The sequence below is a fragment of the Netta rufina genome, assembly GCF_964035555.1.
Source record: "Netta rufina genome assembly, chromosome: 10".
NCBI classification, from domain to species: Eukaryota; Metazoa; Chordata; class Aves; order Anseriformes; family Anatidae; genus Netta; species Netta rufina.
The window spans coordinates 22,727,225-22,743,070 of record NC_140133.1 but is presented as its reverse complement, the minus strand read 5'-3'; the positions used below and the strand labels follow the sequence as shown (position 1 = coordinate 22,743,070).

Sequence of the window (15,846 nt, the reverse complement as noted above, 5' to 3'; positions counted from 1 at the left end):
ATGTGTACACATTCACAGCCTTGTTCCCAGGGTTCCTATCGTCAGGAGAGAGAAGCCCGCCCTGCAGGGCCGTGGTGAAGCGGGGGCAGGCGATGGCAGTGGTGGGACTAGGTTCATGCTGGCTGGGCGGCGACGCACACCCTGAGGGCCGGCCGCTCCGGCGGGACCTACGCGGGGGAGACCTGGCTGGTGGAGACGGAGGAGGTCTCTGTCTTGCCAGCAGATGTGTCCTCGTCACCCAGCGGATTCTTGCCGCAGCAGAGGGTTGTGATCATGCAGTTACGGAACTGGAAGAGAAGGGAGACATCGGGTGAGGGCAGGTGGCCGCTGGGGGTTGCCTCTGTGCTGGATCCCTCTGTGCCGACTAGGGCAGAGCCAGGGGGAGGGCACGAGCGAGCCCCAGCAGTGCCGCAGGCTCTGCCCAGGCTTTGGTGCCCAGGCTCTGTCCGGCGGTGGGGCCGTCACAGCGGGAGCATCTCCCAGAGACACAGGCTCCTGGGGGCTGTTGCAGGGGGCTGTGTGGAACTCTCTGGCACGGTAGCTCTGGCTGCACCGTGCAGGGTGAAGTCGCCTTCCTGCTGCCTGGGGCTGGGGCAGCGCAGCCCCAGATCCTCCACTGGGACAACCTGTGCCTCGTTCGGGTGGATGGGTTTGCATTTGCAAGATCTGTGCTGTGCGAAGGGGTGAGTTGCACCATCACCACCCTCCTTCACACAGGCACAAGGTTACCTGGGAGCAAAGCCCTCGCAGCTCACTGGTGCGGTGGAGGTCTGGTGGCTCTCCCCAGGCTGCTATGAAGCCAAACACTACAAAGGAAGTCACCTGGCACGCGGCACTTACCTGTTTGTTCATTACAATGTAAATCACGGGGTTATAGATGGCAGAGCTCTTGGCAAAGAATGCCGGGATGGTCATGAAGATGGGCCCGAAGTCTGAGCCCTGGTTGGTGAAGATGTAGAAAGCGACGCTGGCGTAGGGGACCCAGCAGATCAGGAAGGCGATGACCATGATGATGACCATGCGGGTCACTTCCTTCTCTGCCTTCTGGGTGGTGGCAGACTCCTGCTGCTGGGCGGCAGCCTGCGGGCAGAGGGAACGGGGAGGTGATGGATGTGGGGGAGGGTTCGGCCCACGAGGGGCGTGGGGTCAGGGTTTGGGGTAGTTGGGCTGCACGCCCGGAGCTTGCGGTGCTCCCCGAGGGGGGCCCGACCAGGTCCTTCCTGCCACCTGTGCGGAGCGCGGCGCGGCCCCTCGCAGCAGCCTCAGCGGCAGGCACCCACCTCCTTCACGGTGCAGACCAGGTTCCCGTAGCAGAAGAATATGACCATCAGCGGGATCGTGAAGTGAACCACAAACATGTAGATGACGAAAGATTCGTTGTTGACCTCAGGCTTCAGCGTGTAGTAGTCAATCCCGCACGAGCACTGCATGCCCTCGGGGATGTACCTGTGAGGTGACACCGAGGGTCGGCATCCCGCAGAGATGCCCACGGCCAGCCGGGGCCCCGTGCCAGGCGGCACCCTGCCTACCGTGACCAGCCGAAGAGCGGGGGAGCCGCGCACGCCAGGGCCATGATCCAGGTGAAGACGACCCCCATGATGGCGTGGTTCTCCCCGAAGCGGAAGTTGCTCATGGGCTTGCAGACCACCACGTACCGCTCGATAGCCAGCACAACCAGAGACCAGAGCGCAATTTCACCTGAAGCAGGGAGAGAGGGATGCAGATAATGGGCCTTTGAGGGCTGGGAGAAAAGCTACTGAAGGCAGCACGGGGCCTCCTCTGACCTTTCATGTTCCCAAGGAGGACCCCTAAGAGCAGGTAAATCCCCAGCCGGGTTCAGAACCAGCAACGAACGTGGGCTAAGTGCTGACATGGTGGGAAGGCATCAGAAGGCACCTTCACACTGCAGTGCTGCCCCCGCAGTCACCGCCGTGCTCTGTGTGTCGGGGTCCATCGCCGAGCCCCATTCCCTGCCCGGACTGCCCCCACACCCATGGCCCTGCGGCCCCGCTCGGGGTGCCTGTCACACCGGGGTCCTACTCCTACCCACAGCTTCCCAGCAACTTGTGCCAGGAGCCCCGAACCAGCAAAACGGTTGCCTTGCTTGTGGCTGAGGGCTGAGCTGAACGGAGGAAGGCGTTTTCAGACACACGATTTCTGATTAACATCTGTTTCTGTCAAAGCCGGGCTGGCAGGGGAGCAGAGACAGCTTGGCCAGCCTGCGCCACCGAGCGCCGCGTCAGAGCGAGCACCAGGCTCAGCCCCGCCAAGCTGGAAGAACAAACTGCCGCATCTCCAGCCAGAGAGCAAGCCAAAAAGATGTGCAAATCCAGCAAAATCTGCTATTGGTTACTTTTCATTGCTACATTGTTGTTCTTAGGATGCTGAACAGGTGGTTACCAAAATAAGTTTTTTTTTTAAAAAAAAAAAGTGTAATTTGTCACTTTCTTCACCTCCCACCTCCCAGCACTGCAACTGCCTCAGCCCACACCAGCGGCAGACCGAGTACCTTCCAGATACCACATGTTTTTCCAAGAGCATCTGGGCATCCTCCCACCCTTTCCTAAAATCTGGAGCAATTTCTGGCGGAAGATTTTTGAATATTTGGAAAACTCACCACCCAGTGTAGCAAAGAAGCCTTCGATGTAGCACCCTGTTACTCCAAAGACAAAGTACCCATTCATCGAAGTGTACATGGTGGTCGTGAAGCCTCCAAACACCATGAAGAGGTCGGCGACCGCCAGGTTCAGGAGGATGTAGTTTAGAGGTGTCCGGAGCTTCTTGTGCTGGATGGTGACATACAGCGTGAGGAAGTTGATGGGGAAGCCGAGCAGGATCAGCATGAACATGTAGGCAGCCAGCGCCGAGAACTTCCAGGGCTCAGCCAGGTAGTACTGGGGGTACTCGAAGGGGCTCCGCACCACCCCAGTCTTGTTGGACATGGGCACGTAGAAGTCTTGGCCTTCTGTCCCGTTCATGGTTGCGGTTGGTGAGGTGCCTTTTGCTCTTACTCAGTTTTTTTTTGTGTGCGTGGGGGAATTGCCTCTGAAGCTGGGCTCCCGCCACCTCTCGGCCTTCGCCGTTACCCCGGGGAGAAGTGGCTACGCTCACCTCTGCGGGGCACCCCTTATAAAGTGCCCCCTGGGGTAAGCTCCAGGCATTGGTGTCAGCACGATTAGGGCTTAGAGAATTATTAATCATAATCATCCAGGGGTAATTGGCTTTCTTGGGAAGGTATTAAGGTGACACCTGTTTCTGGCCTGCACTGTCATTGTTGCAGACCATGGTTCATGGTCATTATACATAAAGAGGAACTCTGCAGCACACTGGTCGATGGGGGGTCCAAACCAGGAGGCAGCTCCACCTGCACGGCCTCTCTCCTCGGCATGGCTGCACCGCTCCCCAAGCAGCAAGGACTCGGGGCAGCCCCGTGCCCTAGGTGGTCACCGCACCCCGTGGGTGCCCACAGCTCGTGCTGCCATCGCCCAGGGGAGGCACTCGCCCCACCGAGCACGCAGCCCACCCCCAGGGGCACTCCAGGGCTGAGCTGCCCGCCAGTTGGACATGCCTCAGGTCCCCTCAGAGGGATGTTGGAAACAGGACACATCGCCACCAGGTCAGAGGGAAGGGCAAGGCACACAGGATCCTGCTCAGGGCTGTGCTTGCTCAAAGCTCCCAGGCTGAGCCTTCAGCTCTTGCCAACAAACAGACCTCTTCTCTGCCCCCTGGGAGCAGGAGTGAATCCTGTGGACTGAAAACCCCATGACCACAAGTTTGGGGGCTGTAGAGGGTGCTGGGGTGGGCAGGTTTGGTGTGGTCCACCAGAGACAGAGGCCTGTCCTTCCAAGAGGAAAGCAGTGACACCAGGTAGCCACCCTGCAGAGCCACCTCCATCACAGCCGCCGCTCCCAGGAGGAGGCTGGTGACGGGGTACTCCCAGGCAGCATGACCATCAACCCTTCTCCCATGTGCTCTCAGCCATCTGCTTTCTCTGCTGCAAGACTTGACTGGGCAGGTGTGAAGAACACAGTTAAACACTGATCCTGCTGGTGAGTTTCCAGTTGTATCACCTCCTCCGTCCCTGGCCTGACGTGCTCTGCATCACACCGATTACATCGGTAGCACCAACAAAATAACCTAGCCCATCCGTCCTGAACAGGTATCATTCTGCACTGGTGCTGAGAAAGGTTGTGGGCAAGGCACAGAAGGAAGTCTCTGAGCTGAAGCCAACATTCGACCTCATATTCTGGGTGGCAGACATCTTCAGTCTCCCTGAAACTGCAAGAGTTGGATTCCGTATAGTGGGCATTAGAGCTGCAGGAGAAGCTGTTGTTGGAGCCCCCAATGTTGGAGCCATCCTAATGTCTCTACCTCCCCACTTGATGCACTCAGTTGTGCTCGAAATGTTCTATTTGCCAGTCAGCCCCTGAGTTAGACATTACCTGGTTTACACTTTTCAGAGACAACAGGACAGCGTGTACACAAGTGAACACAACGAAGGCAGCCACAGATCTCCCTTATGTACGAGGTGGTTCCTTACAGCTCATGGCACCACGATTGATCTTTCAAACTCCAAAGCTATTTTCCCCACTTTTTTTTTTCCTTTCTTTCTTTCCTCGCACCCACTGTTTATCGCTGTTCTTGTGTACATATTGTTCTCAGCACTAACAGCGCTCCAGTTGGCACACAAATTCCAGGCCGTGTCCCCGCAGAGGTCCCCGCAGACTGATGGCCTCTTGGTGGGGGACAGGGCTCTAGGGGGCCTGAGCACCCCCACAGCAATTGCTTTCTAGGCTGCTGCCAGGGGCTTGGGCTTAACTTCCCCTGCAACCAGGAGCTGAGGAGAGGGCTCTGGCATGCCTCGTGCAGCACGGAGGATGTGCCAGAGCAGCTGGAGCTTGCGGGTGGGAGATGAGCAGAGGCTCACGTCCTCCTGGCCTTCATAAACTTGCTTCAGTCCTGGCCTAGTTTTCACCAGTGTTCCCTGTGGGCTACTTTAGCACATGCAAAACCGTTCAAAGGGAAAAAGCAGAAAACTTTGTGTTCTCTTCAAATAAAAGGCCAAGCAGGAAAACCTTCCCTCTAAGTGGGGAACATCTTACAGAAGCACTGATGGACCTGAAGTGCTGGTACCACTGACAAAGACAGCCCTGTCTGCCATCAAAGGCAGGCCACGATCACCCCGGACAGCCACAAAAGTCTTCCTTCACGTCAGCATGCAAATACCAGCTCCTCGCACATCCCCTGCTCGTTGTGTGTCCCCCTCAATTAACTTTTCACAGCTGTTGTCAAGGCCAAAGCGGTGCCACTAACTGCAGGTGCAGCTGTTACACTTGTACCTGGGCGTACAAGAAGGATTAAAGGTTTATCTCCCCCACATACAGATATGCCACATAAGCTCTGATGCAATAAGCTGCTGCTGAGGTCAGCAGCCGCTGCTCGGGGCTTAGAGCCTGACCTGCGTCACCACAGGAGCAGGGAAACGCAGGCAGTGACAGGGTAGGAGCGCAGGGCAGGTTGAAGGAACCAGTTGGTGAACCACCCACAGCTGGTTCAGACACAAGCTGTGTGCTGGGACTTGCACACCCAGGGACTTCGTGTCGTGGAGTCACCAGAGGGCTTCGACGGCACAAGGCTGGAGCTAGAACACCTCAACAACTGCTGAGCGCGCGGAGCCCAGCTTTGCCTGGAAAAGCCCAATACTCCTTTCAAACTTAGACTGTATTGACAGAGAAGTTGTTTAAAAACACACAAAAAAAGCTTCCTTGTTTGATCTATTTTGCCTCTGTGTCATTGCAAACCCCGTCTATTTATTTTTATAATTTTTCATTCCTGCTAGCTCTACAAAGCCAGCTCAGTTCTGGGAGAACGAACTGAATTCCATTTTGGCTCACGTATCAAACAGCATTGTTTATCAATGCCACTTGCAAAGTCTTTATTGCAAACAGTGATATACGAGTCAGAAAGCAGACAAGTGCTAATTAGAACAGAATGTTTTTAAAGCAGTAAATTAAGCAAATTTGGTCAGGAACCACTGAGGGACTCAGAAACCCTGTAGTGCTATTTCATAGAACCACGGCATGGGCTGGGTTGGAAGGGACCTCAAAGCCCCCCCAGTGCCACCCCCTGCCATGGGCAGGGCCCCCAGCCCCCAGCCCAGGCTGCCCCCAGCCCCATCCAGCCTGGCCTTGGGCACTGCCAGGGACGGGGCACCCACAGCTCCTCTGGGCAGCCTGAGCCAGGGCCTCACCGCCCTCATGGTGAAGAATTGCTTCCTTCTATCTGACCTAAATCTCCCTCTCTTAGTTTGGAGCCATTCCCCCTTAGGCTGAGCACCCCCAGCTCCCAGCAGAGGGGCTCCAGCCTCTGGGCCCGCTGCAGCAGGGCCCTGTGCTGGGAGCAGCGCTGCAGGGGGGGCTCACGAGAGTGGGAAGATTTCCAAGTGTCACTTTGCAGGGGAACTCAAGCAGACGAGACATCGCTCACTGATTTCACAAGCACAGTGCTGCTGTTCACACGGCAGCTGTTTTACCAGCACCCACCAACCTCAGTAGTTGAAAGCAGTAAATTAGATTATTATTTACCACTCGATACAAAGGGAGCCTTGTGACAGGCAGGATGTCATAATAAAACTCATGCTAACAAGGGTACAACTTGAACTGGATTAGGGTCAAGAGACCTATCACTTCCCAACTCCAATCCAGCCCAGCTGGATCCCTGCGGATTCTCGCACGGTCAGAACCGCTCAGTAACCGCCCTCCAGTTGTCCATGAGTACTTGGTGTGCTGCATCTGGCTGGGATGCAGTTAACATTCTTCACAGCAGCCCATGTGGTGCCGTGTTTTGGATTTGCCAAAAGCGTTGATAAAACAGCAGCCCTTTAGCTACTGCTGAGCACCGCTTGCACAGAACTGAAGGGTAATTCTGTTCCCCACTCTGCCTCCAGCGACGGGCCAGAGGTGGGCAGGCACCAGGAGTGGGCACAGCCAGTACAGCTGACCCGGGCTGACCAAAGGGGTGTGCCATACAAGACGATGTGGTGCTCAGAAACAAAAGGAGAAGAGGAAGACAAACACCATAACCACCACTACGTAAGCATTACTCGTGCCGAGGCCCTGCTTTCCAGGAAGCAGCTGGACATCTGCCTGCCACAAGGAATTAAAGAATAAGTTGCTTACTGCTTTTCTTGCACACAGGGCTTTGCTCATTGAACTACCTTTATCGTGACTGACAAGTTTTTCTCCTTTTGCTCTTGTAATTATCTCCCATCCTGCCAGAGCGGGGTGGGAAGTGAGCGTACAGCTGCACGGGTGCTTAGCTGCTGTCTGGGAGGGATATTTACAAGCACGCAAACACATTCTGTTTAGCCCATCAGGTCAGTGGTTTTTCCTTCATTAATGGCAAACACGCTAAAGTTACCAGAAACACACAGGCTGCAGTAGACAGATGAGGAACTTACATCTGGGTGTTTTTGTTACCATGAAATGGACACTTCCATACAGAACCTGTCATGTGGGTTTTAACAAGCATGAATTCTACATAGGTTAAAAGGAGATTCTGAGACAAACAGTACTGAAAAATAGTCCCATTTATTTGAAGTTCTGACAATAACAGGTACGTATTAAGGAACAAAATAAGTCCTAACACAAGTTGGAGTAAAAACAATTACTTCTAGTCTGAACTTGACCCTAGGAACCTTCCTGTAAAAATCCATGGCACTTCAGCTGCTTGTCTGGGAAATGTAGGGGACAGACATTCTTATTTAAAAAAGGTAAATTTCTTCAACTCAGTTCCACTCACATACAAAAGAGAACAAGATGACAACTAAGTTGTTAGGAAAACCATGAATCTAATGAGTACTTTGCCAAGTCAATAGGGAAGTCTCTCAGTTGAGGTATCAGATTGTTCTTCTTCATTGGTTTGACTCATCTATTCTCCTTCGACAGAATGGACAACAGTTATGCTGGAGCACGAGAAGCTCATAGTCTTCTGTGTGGAACATCTAAGAATTAGGAACAAATTGAGGGACAAATTAGCCTGTGACTAGATCAAAGAAAATGCAAACTGAGCTCAATGGATTTTCTGACACATTCTGAAGCTATTACACAAGAATTGGCCCTCTTACCTTCAACTGCCTGTCAGAGCTATAACCTACAACACAGCAGCATTTTGCAGATCACTGCCAGCGTAGCTGAAGATGCACAAAACAATGAATTACTTTTAGGAAGGATGAAAACTAGAGTTTGTGTAATCTACTGTGACTGAGTTCCAGTATTTCAAAAAGCCATTCCTGAGAAGGGAAGAAGGAAAAGAGGGACTGAACCACAAGCTAACTTAGTTTACTGACCGATTTTCCTTGCTAGAACAGGCTGAATGTCAGAGAGGCAGACCAAAAAGGAATAAGTACAAATCAGCATTTGTTGTTCAGCTGAGGTTTGCTCCACAGGTTCTGACTATTATTACTGTCAGTGCAGCTTCTCAAAGTTTTCTTCCCAAACTCAGCTACATCAAGGTTTTCGGAAGACAGCTGTTCCTCTGTGCATCACAGTGCTTATTGTTTCATTGCTTCTCTGTCTCTACATCATTCAGGAATTTACTGAATATATCTTACAGTATAAAGTTATCAATGATTTGAATTGCTTCAGATAATTTCTCAGTATTTTCTTAAACCTCTCTATGAAAACACTACCTGAAAACACGATGGACACATGGTAATGGAGGCATCTGGTAGCAGGGAACGGTAGTACTGCCATCGCAATGGCTTTGGCCAGCGTTTAATCAGAACGTCCCTCCGACTCAGTGACTGGAGAACAGCACGATTCACAACCACTGGAACAAATTCTGAGCCTCCTTGCTGCAGGTGAGCAGATTTAGAAAGAAATTGTTACCAACTGCAAAGTCCTCTGAGGATTAATAAGATCTTGTAAAATGCAAAGTACAATTCAGCAGGAAAAGGCAATATACAATTGGCCTGAGCCTGATCCCACCAAACTCACTGGCAGTTTTATCAACGTTTCCAGTGACAACAGCGTCCAGCTACATCTTCATCTTCTTCTCAATGAGTTTCTATTATAGATGTTAACACAACTCTTTGTAAAGAATACCCATGCCCACAGGCACGTATTAAAACCTCACAGTAATGACTGTTTTATAGTAATACCCACAGAAGACAACCCCACTGCATGATGATAAAACCAAATTCCAGGAACATTTACTTTAAGATCTTTTTATATACCTTGGGGTTTTGTTTGTTTGTTTTTTATGATTTTCCCAGCAAACTCTTTTTTTTTAATTATTATTTTTTTTATTTTTATTTTTTAAGAGAGGAGTTATTATCTGGTAAACCCCTTTCCCTCCCTAGTTCCATCTCTCTCAGCCCCCTGATCTGTATCTCTCTTGTAGTAGTCTACATAACACATTCAGACTAGCAGAGCAGCATGAGCTGCAAGTCAAGATTTTCTATTGATTTTTATTGGTAGCAAGAAAGAAGCCATGGGAAGGCACTGGTAAGGCTCTTACCTCAAAGCTCAGTTTTGCTGTAAAGGGATCATCTTCAATAATGTCTGCATTGTCATCAAGCCTCAAACTCTGTGCATCTAAAGACATTTCTTAAGGAAGAACCAGAGTTCTATAAAATTGGCTGTTCTCACTGTAGCTAGCACTCACAGAATAAATATAAAAACCATTCTAGCAGGACTGGTATTCTTGTTGCTCCAGAGGGTTAAGGTGTTCTACAGTGCCTAGGTTATTACAGGAAGTACTAGAGAACGGGTTACTCTGAGCACAGTAACTAGGGAACTTTACACTTGCAGCAGTTGTAGGCCAGCAAAACTGACTACAACCAAATATGACATCAGCTCTGCCTGATTTCCTGTCTGTCCACATCTGACATTGCAAAAAGCAAGTGAAGCCAACTCTTTAAATTACGTTTAAGTAGTTATAATCAGAGATTATGTTTTCTTATGCATTACTCTGCACCTAGCATTATATGGCCCCCACAGCAACTGGGTGCCAAAACATTACAAAAGAGATTCCAACAGGAATGGTTATGAAGAAAACCCGTGCTGGTTTCCCTTGCTTTAGAAGAAAGCAGCCTCTAAAGCAAGCTGTTACTGGAAGTGAGTAGCACACTTCAGGTTCTCCCCACTCTTTACTGAAAGCAGTTACAACAGAATAGGTACAGCATGGCATTCCACTGTTAAAATGAAGTATTTCAGATAATTAGAAACAAGGTTTTGTGATGAGAAATCTTTATAAATGTATTAGATTTAACTAATATATCACTGTTTGTTATACTAACTTGAAAAGGAAACAAAATCATACTTGCATCAGTCGTATGACAAAAAAAAATTAAACCTATAAAAAAATCAAAATTGCTTATTTATTCCTAAGAAAGGGACTGGAAACAGTATTTGATCAACAGGATACTGTCACTCATCATCTCTTGCCATTTATTCTCTCTCTTATTCAATCTTGGAGCTTCAAGATCAATGAGAGCTACAGCTTCTTCATCTGTGATGCCGTCTTCCAAATAGAACTCAACCAGATGCAGCACTTCTAAAGGGGTGTGAAAAACAAGGAGCATGACCTACAAGAGCTCAGAAAAGGCCTTCTAGAAAATACTTTGCCCTTTAAGAAGTGAACATCCTCTGGCTTCTCCCCACACGTTCTCATGAAGGAGAAAACAAAGCAAAACAAAAGCAACCAAACAAAAAAATGCCTCAGCTTCTCAAAGGATGACATCTGTGTTCACTGAACACTTTATACACTTGTTTCATAATAAAGCAATGCTTTGCTGCTGCCGTCCTGCAGTGACATCCAACTATGCCTGGGACAAGAAGCAGCCACTTAGGCAAATGTAACAACACTGAAAGGGAAGATTTGCTTGTCCAGGTAACATAGCAAAGGGAACACAGCAAGTGCTAACGTATTCTGTTCAGTTTAACATTTATCAACATGAAAAGTACAACAAAGTATGATATTCCAACGCACCATAGGAGGACGCGGAGAAGACGAAAGGTTGTCTGCAATTAATGCAGACATTCCCCAAGTTATTTAGCAAAGGGTTGTTGGTAGAGCACCTATAACACAAGGGTACAAGCTCCTGCAAAGACACATACAGAGCACAGTAATCATAAACAGGCCAGCATATCTGGTACACTTTGGTTTCAATTAAACAGGGGTTCCTTAGGTTTACACCACTGATATTGTATCAGCCCTAATCGGAAGAAATATTGCTGTGAAATCAGACCCTTAAACATCTGAAAACGCTTTTCTTTTTTAATAAAACAGCACGCTTTCACATTAAAAAATAGCTGTCTTCACCATTCCAACAATGATATTTTCACCTTGCCTTCACAGTAACAGAAGCAAAATTTTGAATCAAATACATAGTACTAAAAGAAGTTGAAGGGAAGTTTACTGAGATTTTTTTTTTTTTACTGAGAATTTTTTTTCTTTGCAGGTTTGGTCAAATTCAAGTTTTCCAATTAATTCATTTCTCTTCTTTTCAAGAGCACAGTTATTTTAGGCAGTTCTTAAGACTGTGTTTCTATTATTTCAGGTAGCCAGGTGCTTGTTCAGTGCACAATACAATTTATTTTTAGTGAGTACTCCATGAGACGTGGCTTTATAGAGCACTGCAGAAATTCAGGCTTCAGTTAAAGAAGAAAAGGTGATAAAATAAGACTTAAGGAAGGAAGGTCATTCAAGGGATAGGGGGAGGAGGGAAGGAGTGCTAGGAGTTGGGACAAATGAAAGTGACCTCCAGCTGCAGAAAGTCATAAAGACCATGGTGTAATTGCATGTGGATCAGAGAGAAAAAGGCTCGAAGGAATTAATAGGCAGAGAAGAAGGTAGACACAAGACAGGAGAGGGAGGACAGAAGCTGCCTATCAAGAAAGAACTGATTTTAGTTTGTTCTCAGGAGCAAATGGAAGCCTGACCTGAAGAATAACAATAAAAGGACTGCTTCCAGTGGAAATATAATTATACCACAGACCTAGCAGAATGTATTTCAGACTTTTATGTATAAGGCAACTCAGATTCTTGCATTAGACTACTTATTAATGATTAAAAGGAAACAATGCAACTTACTTCACTGTCATGAAATGGCTTGGATCGGATTGTCAGGCTGCCCAACTCAATTGATTTCTGGAACCTAGCTGGAATCTGCAGTCCCTGTAACTTGTCATAGGCATGACGAGCCAGTTTATATGCACCAAGAGCTTTACTCTGTTTTGCCAGGGCAAATAATGTATTACTACAATTAAATTAAGGAATAAAAATACATATGGCATTTAGTAAAAACTACAGTGCTTTTTCCAGTCACAGAAAGCGTGCAATGAGGCATATTCTACAACAGCAGTTCAAATAGGCCTTAACAAAATACATATATATATACACAGAACTATATACTTAACTCCATTTAAATAAACAAATCTGAAAGGACTATCAAAGTGGCTGGGGGCAATTTTCAGTGAGGTAAGGAACTGCCCCTTGTCCTGGTTTGGCTAGGACAGAATTACTTTTCCTCCTAGCAGCTGGTAGGGTGCTGTGTTTTGGCTTAGGATGGGAAGAGTGCTGATAACACCCCGATGTTTTAATTGTTGCAGAGCAGTGCTTACACCAAGCCAAGGACGTCTCAGCTTTTCGCTCTGTCCTGCCAGCAGGAGGGGACAGACCCAGGAGAGCTGATCCAAACTGGCCACAGGGGTGTTCCATCCCATCTGGGGTCATGCTGAACAATAAATAGGGGGGGCTAGCCGGGTGGGAGGCGGCTGCTTGGGGATAGACTGGGCATCGGTCAGCGGGTGGTGAGCAACTGCATTGGGCATCACTTGTTTGTGCACATTCTTAGTAGTAGTACTGTTAGCATTATTATTATTTTCCTTTCTTTTCTGTCCTAATAAACTGTCTTTATCTCAACCCACAGACTTTCATTTCTTTCTGACTCTCTCCCCCATCCCAGAGAGGGAGGGTGAGCAAACGGCTGTGAGGTGCGTGGCTGCCGGGTGGGTCAAACCACAACAACCCTACATTAATATTGCTTGGGTTAAATTTTCTGACTCCATTTTGAAGTTAGTTTTAGAGTGAATGGATTTTCCCATTCAAATTTTACATATATGGAGAGACAGACAGGTATGAACACCAGTAATGCACTGCCACCTACTAAACGTACATCATCTTACTGGAAAGAACTCAGCGCATGCTGTGGCAGTGACCAAGGGGTGTCTCTTTCATTAGCATGTAACAATAACTGCTGTTTAGAAAGCTACCAATCCTAATGGGCACAAGGAATGTTACGAAAGACTTTTTGAAAGATCATTCCTTTGTAAGTGAGGAAGTTACTAAAAGGAAAGCAAACATCCCACCCAGAGCCACAATGGAAGCAAAACCAAGAATGTCACGCTTTCCCTAAGGCAACTGCTGACCCTTTTTGTTATTTTTTACAGACAGGTGCATTTCTACAGTGTTCACACAGGCCTTTTATGAAGTATTTCCAAAAGATGCAATATGCACTAACAAAGCTGTGCAAATGTTATCTTGATAGACACTACACAGCTATACCAGCCTCATATGAAGCAAAAGCGCCTGTTTCTCCCCTCCCTCCACCACCTCCTGTCTCAGTTCAGTCTCCTTGCAGCAACACTGTCAAGATTCAGAGCCAACATCCTGTTTCGATGACTAGTATCCTAGAACTTGCTTCCCTGACAAAGGCGATGCATCAGACTGGGTGGGTGGCTGAGAATTACATGTTGGTTGATTTTTACAGCTCCCAAAGACTGGAGGGGGAAGGTAGTGCAGTTAAACACAATGGTTTGAAGGTGCTGATTATTTCCTTAGGGACACAAGTCAATTTCCATTAACTGTAACCAACAGCTGAAACTGAACATACCCTAAAGTGGATCTCTGCATTGTGGGTCAGCTTCAATTATTCTTTTCATGCATTTCAGCCTCTAGATTCTGTGCTGTATTGGAAGGATACACTTTTGAGATCCCCAAAGGAGTCTCCTTTGTTAAGCTGTGAAGCAGAAACCTGGAAATATTGAAGAGTGTTTCGGGCAAGTGGAAACTGAAAGGCTCCTCCTGCAGTATTAAAAATAAACAGACATTTCTAAGCTGACAAACTAACAATCTCTATCACTAAGCATCACAACACCAGGCATCTCAAGTACGGTGTCTCTTGCATACAGTTGCAAAAAGAAGAGGTGCTGACAGAATATACCAAGTAGGTTTTACATGTGTAACACCAATGTTCATGCCTGCTACACACAGAAAGACAAAAAGAGATCCAATCTTTAACAGGCTATCTAAAAACAGGACATACCAATCACTATTGGTGTGAAGTCTCCACCATTCATGGGCTGAAGTAGTCTGACCAGCACAGACCTCAACTGCAGAGAGTCTTCTTTTGCGTAAGGGCATGGATCGAGGGTTCTCAAACGTTTTACAGAAGATGCTTTCACCAACAGTGGTGGTAACATTACTGTAACTGCTGGAAGCAGAGGGAGCTCCCTCCTCAAGACTGTCTATCATTCTGGAGTAATTTATAAGTATCATTACTGATACAAGTACCACACTGTGGGAATCTCTAAGCTCGTTGCCTTCTGTTCAGAACTGTTTTCCATGATTAAAGAGCCTACCACAGCCAGCACAGGACTAGAGACCCAGTCACTGGAAGCAAGTCAATACAGCTAGCAAAAAAAGGACTGGGGGAGGAAATTCAACCGTTGTCATATCCTCTGCCCACATTGAGACAAACACAGATCTGCTAAAATTGCACTGCAGCTTTTAGGAACTAAGACAACAGAAGTTCTTGTGCAGTACAACGGAAGGCAAAGAAATAAATTACTATACAGTATCATTGGTAAGTCATTAAATACCTCTAGTTATTTCTGGACTCCTAAAAGAAAAATGCTCATAAAGCATAAATACACAACTTCTAAGGTAAATACCTTACCGTGTATCTTTGAATATAGTGATAGACATGGTAAACTTCTGCCAAATGCTGGAAGTGATGAAACTTCTGTAACATTTCAGTCTTCTGTTGTTCATTCTCTGTGGGATGTAAAGGCATTAGTCTAAGTCTCCAAGATGAGTTTACGAGACTCAGTGGGGAGAAAACGATGTATTATGATACTAGTGCCAGCATTTCCAAAAGAAGTGCATGCCAGTCCAGGTGTGTCCCATCTACTTGTGCAAAACACAGGTTAAATAGACTTGCTATTCTTGTGAGCAAGTTTCTGCTTTAAAAAAGCATGGTAAAACACAACAGATAAAGCAATAGTTTTAACATAGCTAGAGGCTATGGCAGACTTAAAGGCAGAAAATCGTAGCTGTGCATCACTGGGAACTTCATTCATAACTTCAGAGTTTACAAGTAAAATGAGTTTTGAAACATTTGTTTCACAGATATTAAATACACCACTAAAAATGTGGAACAATTTGCATTCCCATACAATACCTCAGGGGTAATATGTCAGCACTATCAAGCAACAGCTGAACTAAAAAATGTACTTACAGCACCAGGCATAAGACAGCATTATCAATCTTTGTATTCGTTACCAAGCTACATCTCTTAACCACTGGCTCCGCCCCTCTCTCACTGCAGAAGAGATGATAGCTAATAATCGGGTTTTTATTTGTTGTCAAAAATAGTTTGTAAAGTATCTCCCCCACCCACATTCAAGTACTAGGCAGATCTTATGCTCCAAGGCCACCTTTTAGTTACTAGTACTTTAACCTGCCAATCAGTTCTCTAGCTGAAGTGTGTTGAGGGAAGGTACGTGAGGATACAGGATCCCAGGAGACACTATTTCAATTCTAGCCAGATTTCAGAACGAG

General features: G+C 47.5%; 2 protein-coding genes across 3 annotated transcripts in view; both read right to left on the bottom strand.

Moving 5' to 3' along the window:
• Positions 1–167: 167 nt before the first annotated feature.
• Positions 168–2,978, bottom strand: RHO (rhodopsin; the record flags this gene model as incomplete). Its single annotated transcript, XM_084292456.1, has 5 exons — positions 168–287; positions 841–1,080; positions 1,281–1,446; positions 1,530–1,698; positions 2,618–2,978. The coding sequence occupies 5 exons, from the start codon at positions 2,976–2,978 to the stop codon at positions 168–170; spliced, it is 1,056 nt and encodes a 351-aa protein (XP_084148582.1).
• Positions 2,979–7,617: 4,639 nt separating this feature from the next.
• The window catches only part of IFT122 (intraflagellar transport 122), a 30,228-nt gene continuing 21,999 nt past the window's right edge, over positions 7,618–15,846 (bottom strand). For both annotated transcript variants that reach the window (XM_084292653.1, XM_084292654.1), the window contains exons 18-25: positions 14,963–15,060; positions 13,988–14,088; positions 12,097–12,262; positions 10,993–11,104; positions 10,429–10,557; positions 9,520–9,596; positions 8,690–8,854; positions 7,618–8,002 (exon numbers count right to left, since the gene is read on the bottom strand). In XM_084292653.1, the coding sequence (XP_084148779.1) occupies positions 7,913–8,002; positions 8,690–8,854; positions 9,520–9,596; positions 10,429–10,557; positions 10,993–11,104; positions 12,097–12,262; positions 13,988–14,088; positions 14,963–15,060 (938 nt within the window). In that variant the 3' untranslated portion in view covers positions 7,618–7,912. The remainder of the gene's footprint in view (positions 8,003–8,689; positions 8,855–9,519; positions 9,597–10,428; positions 10,558–10,992; positions 11,105–12,096; positions 12,263–13,987; positions 14,089–14,962; positions 15,061–15,846) is intronic.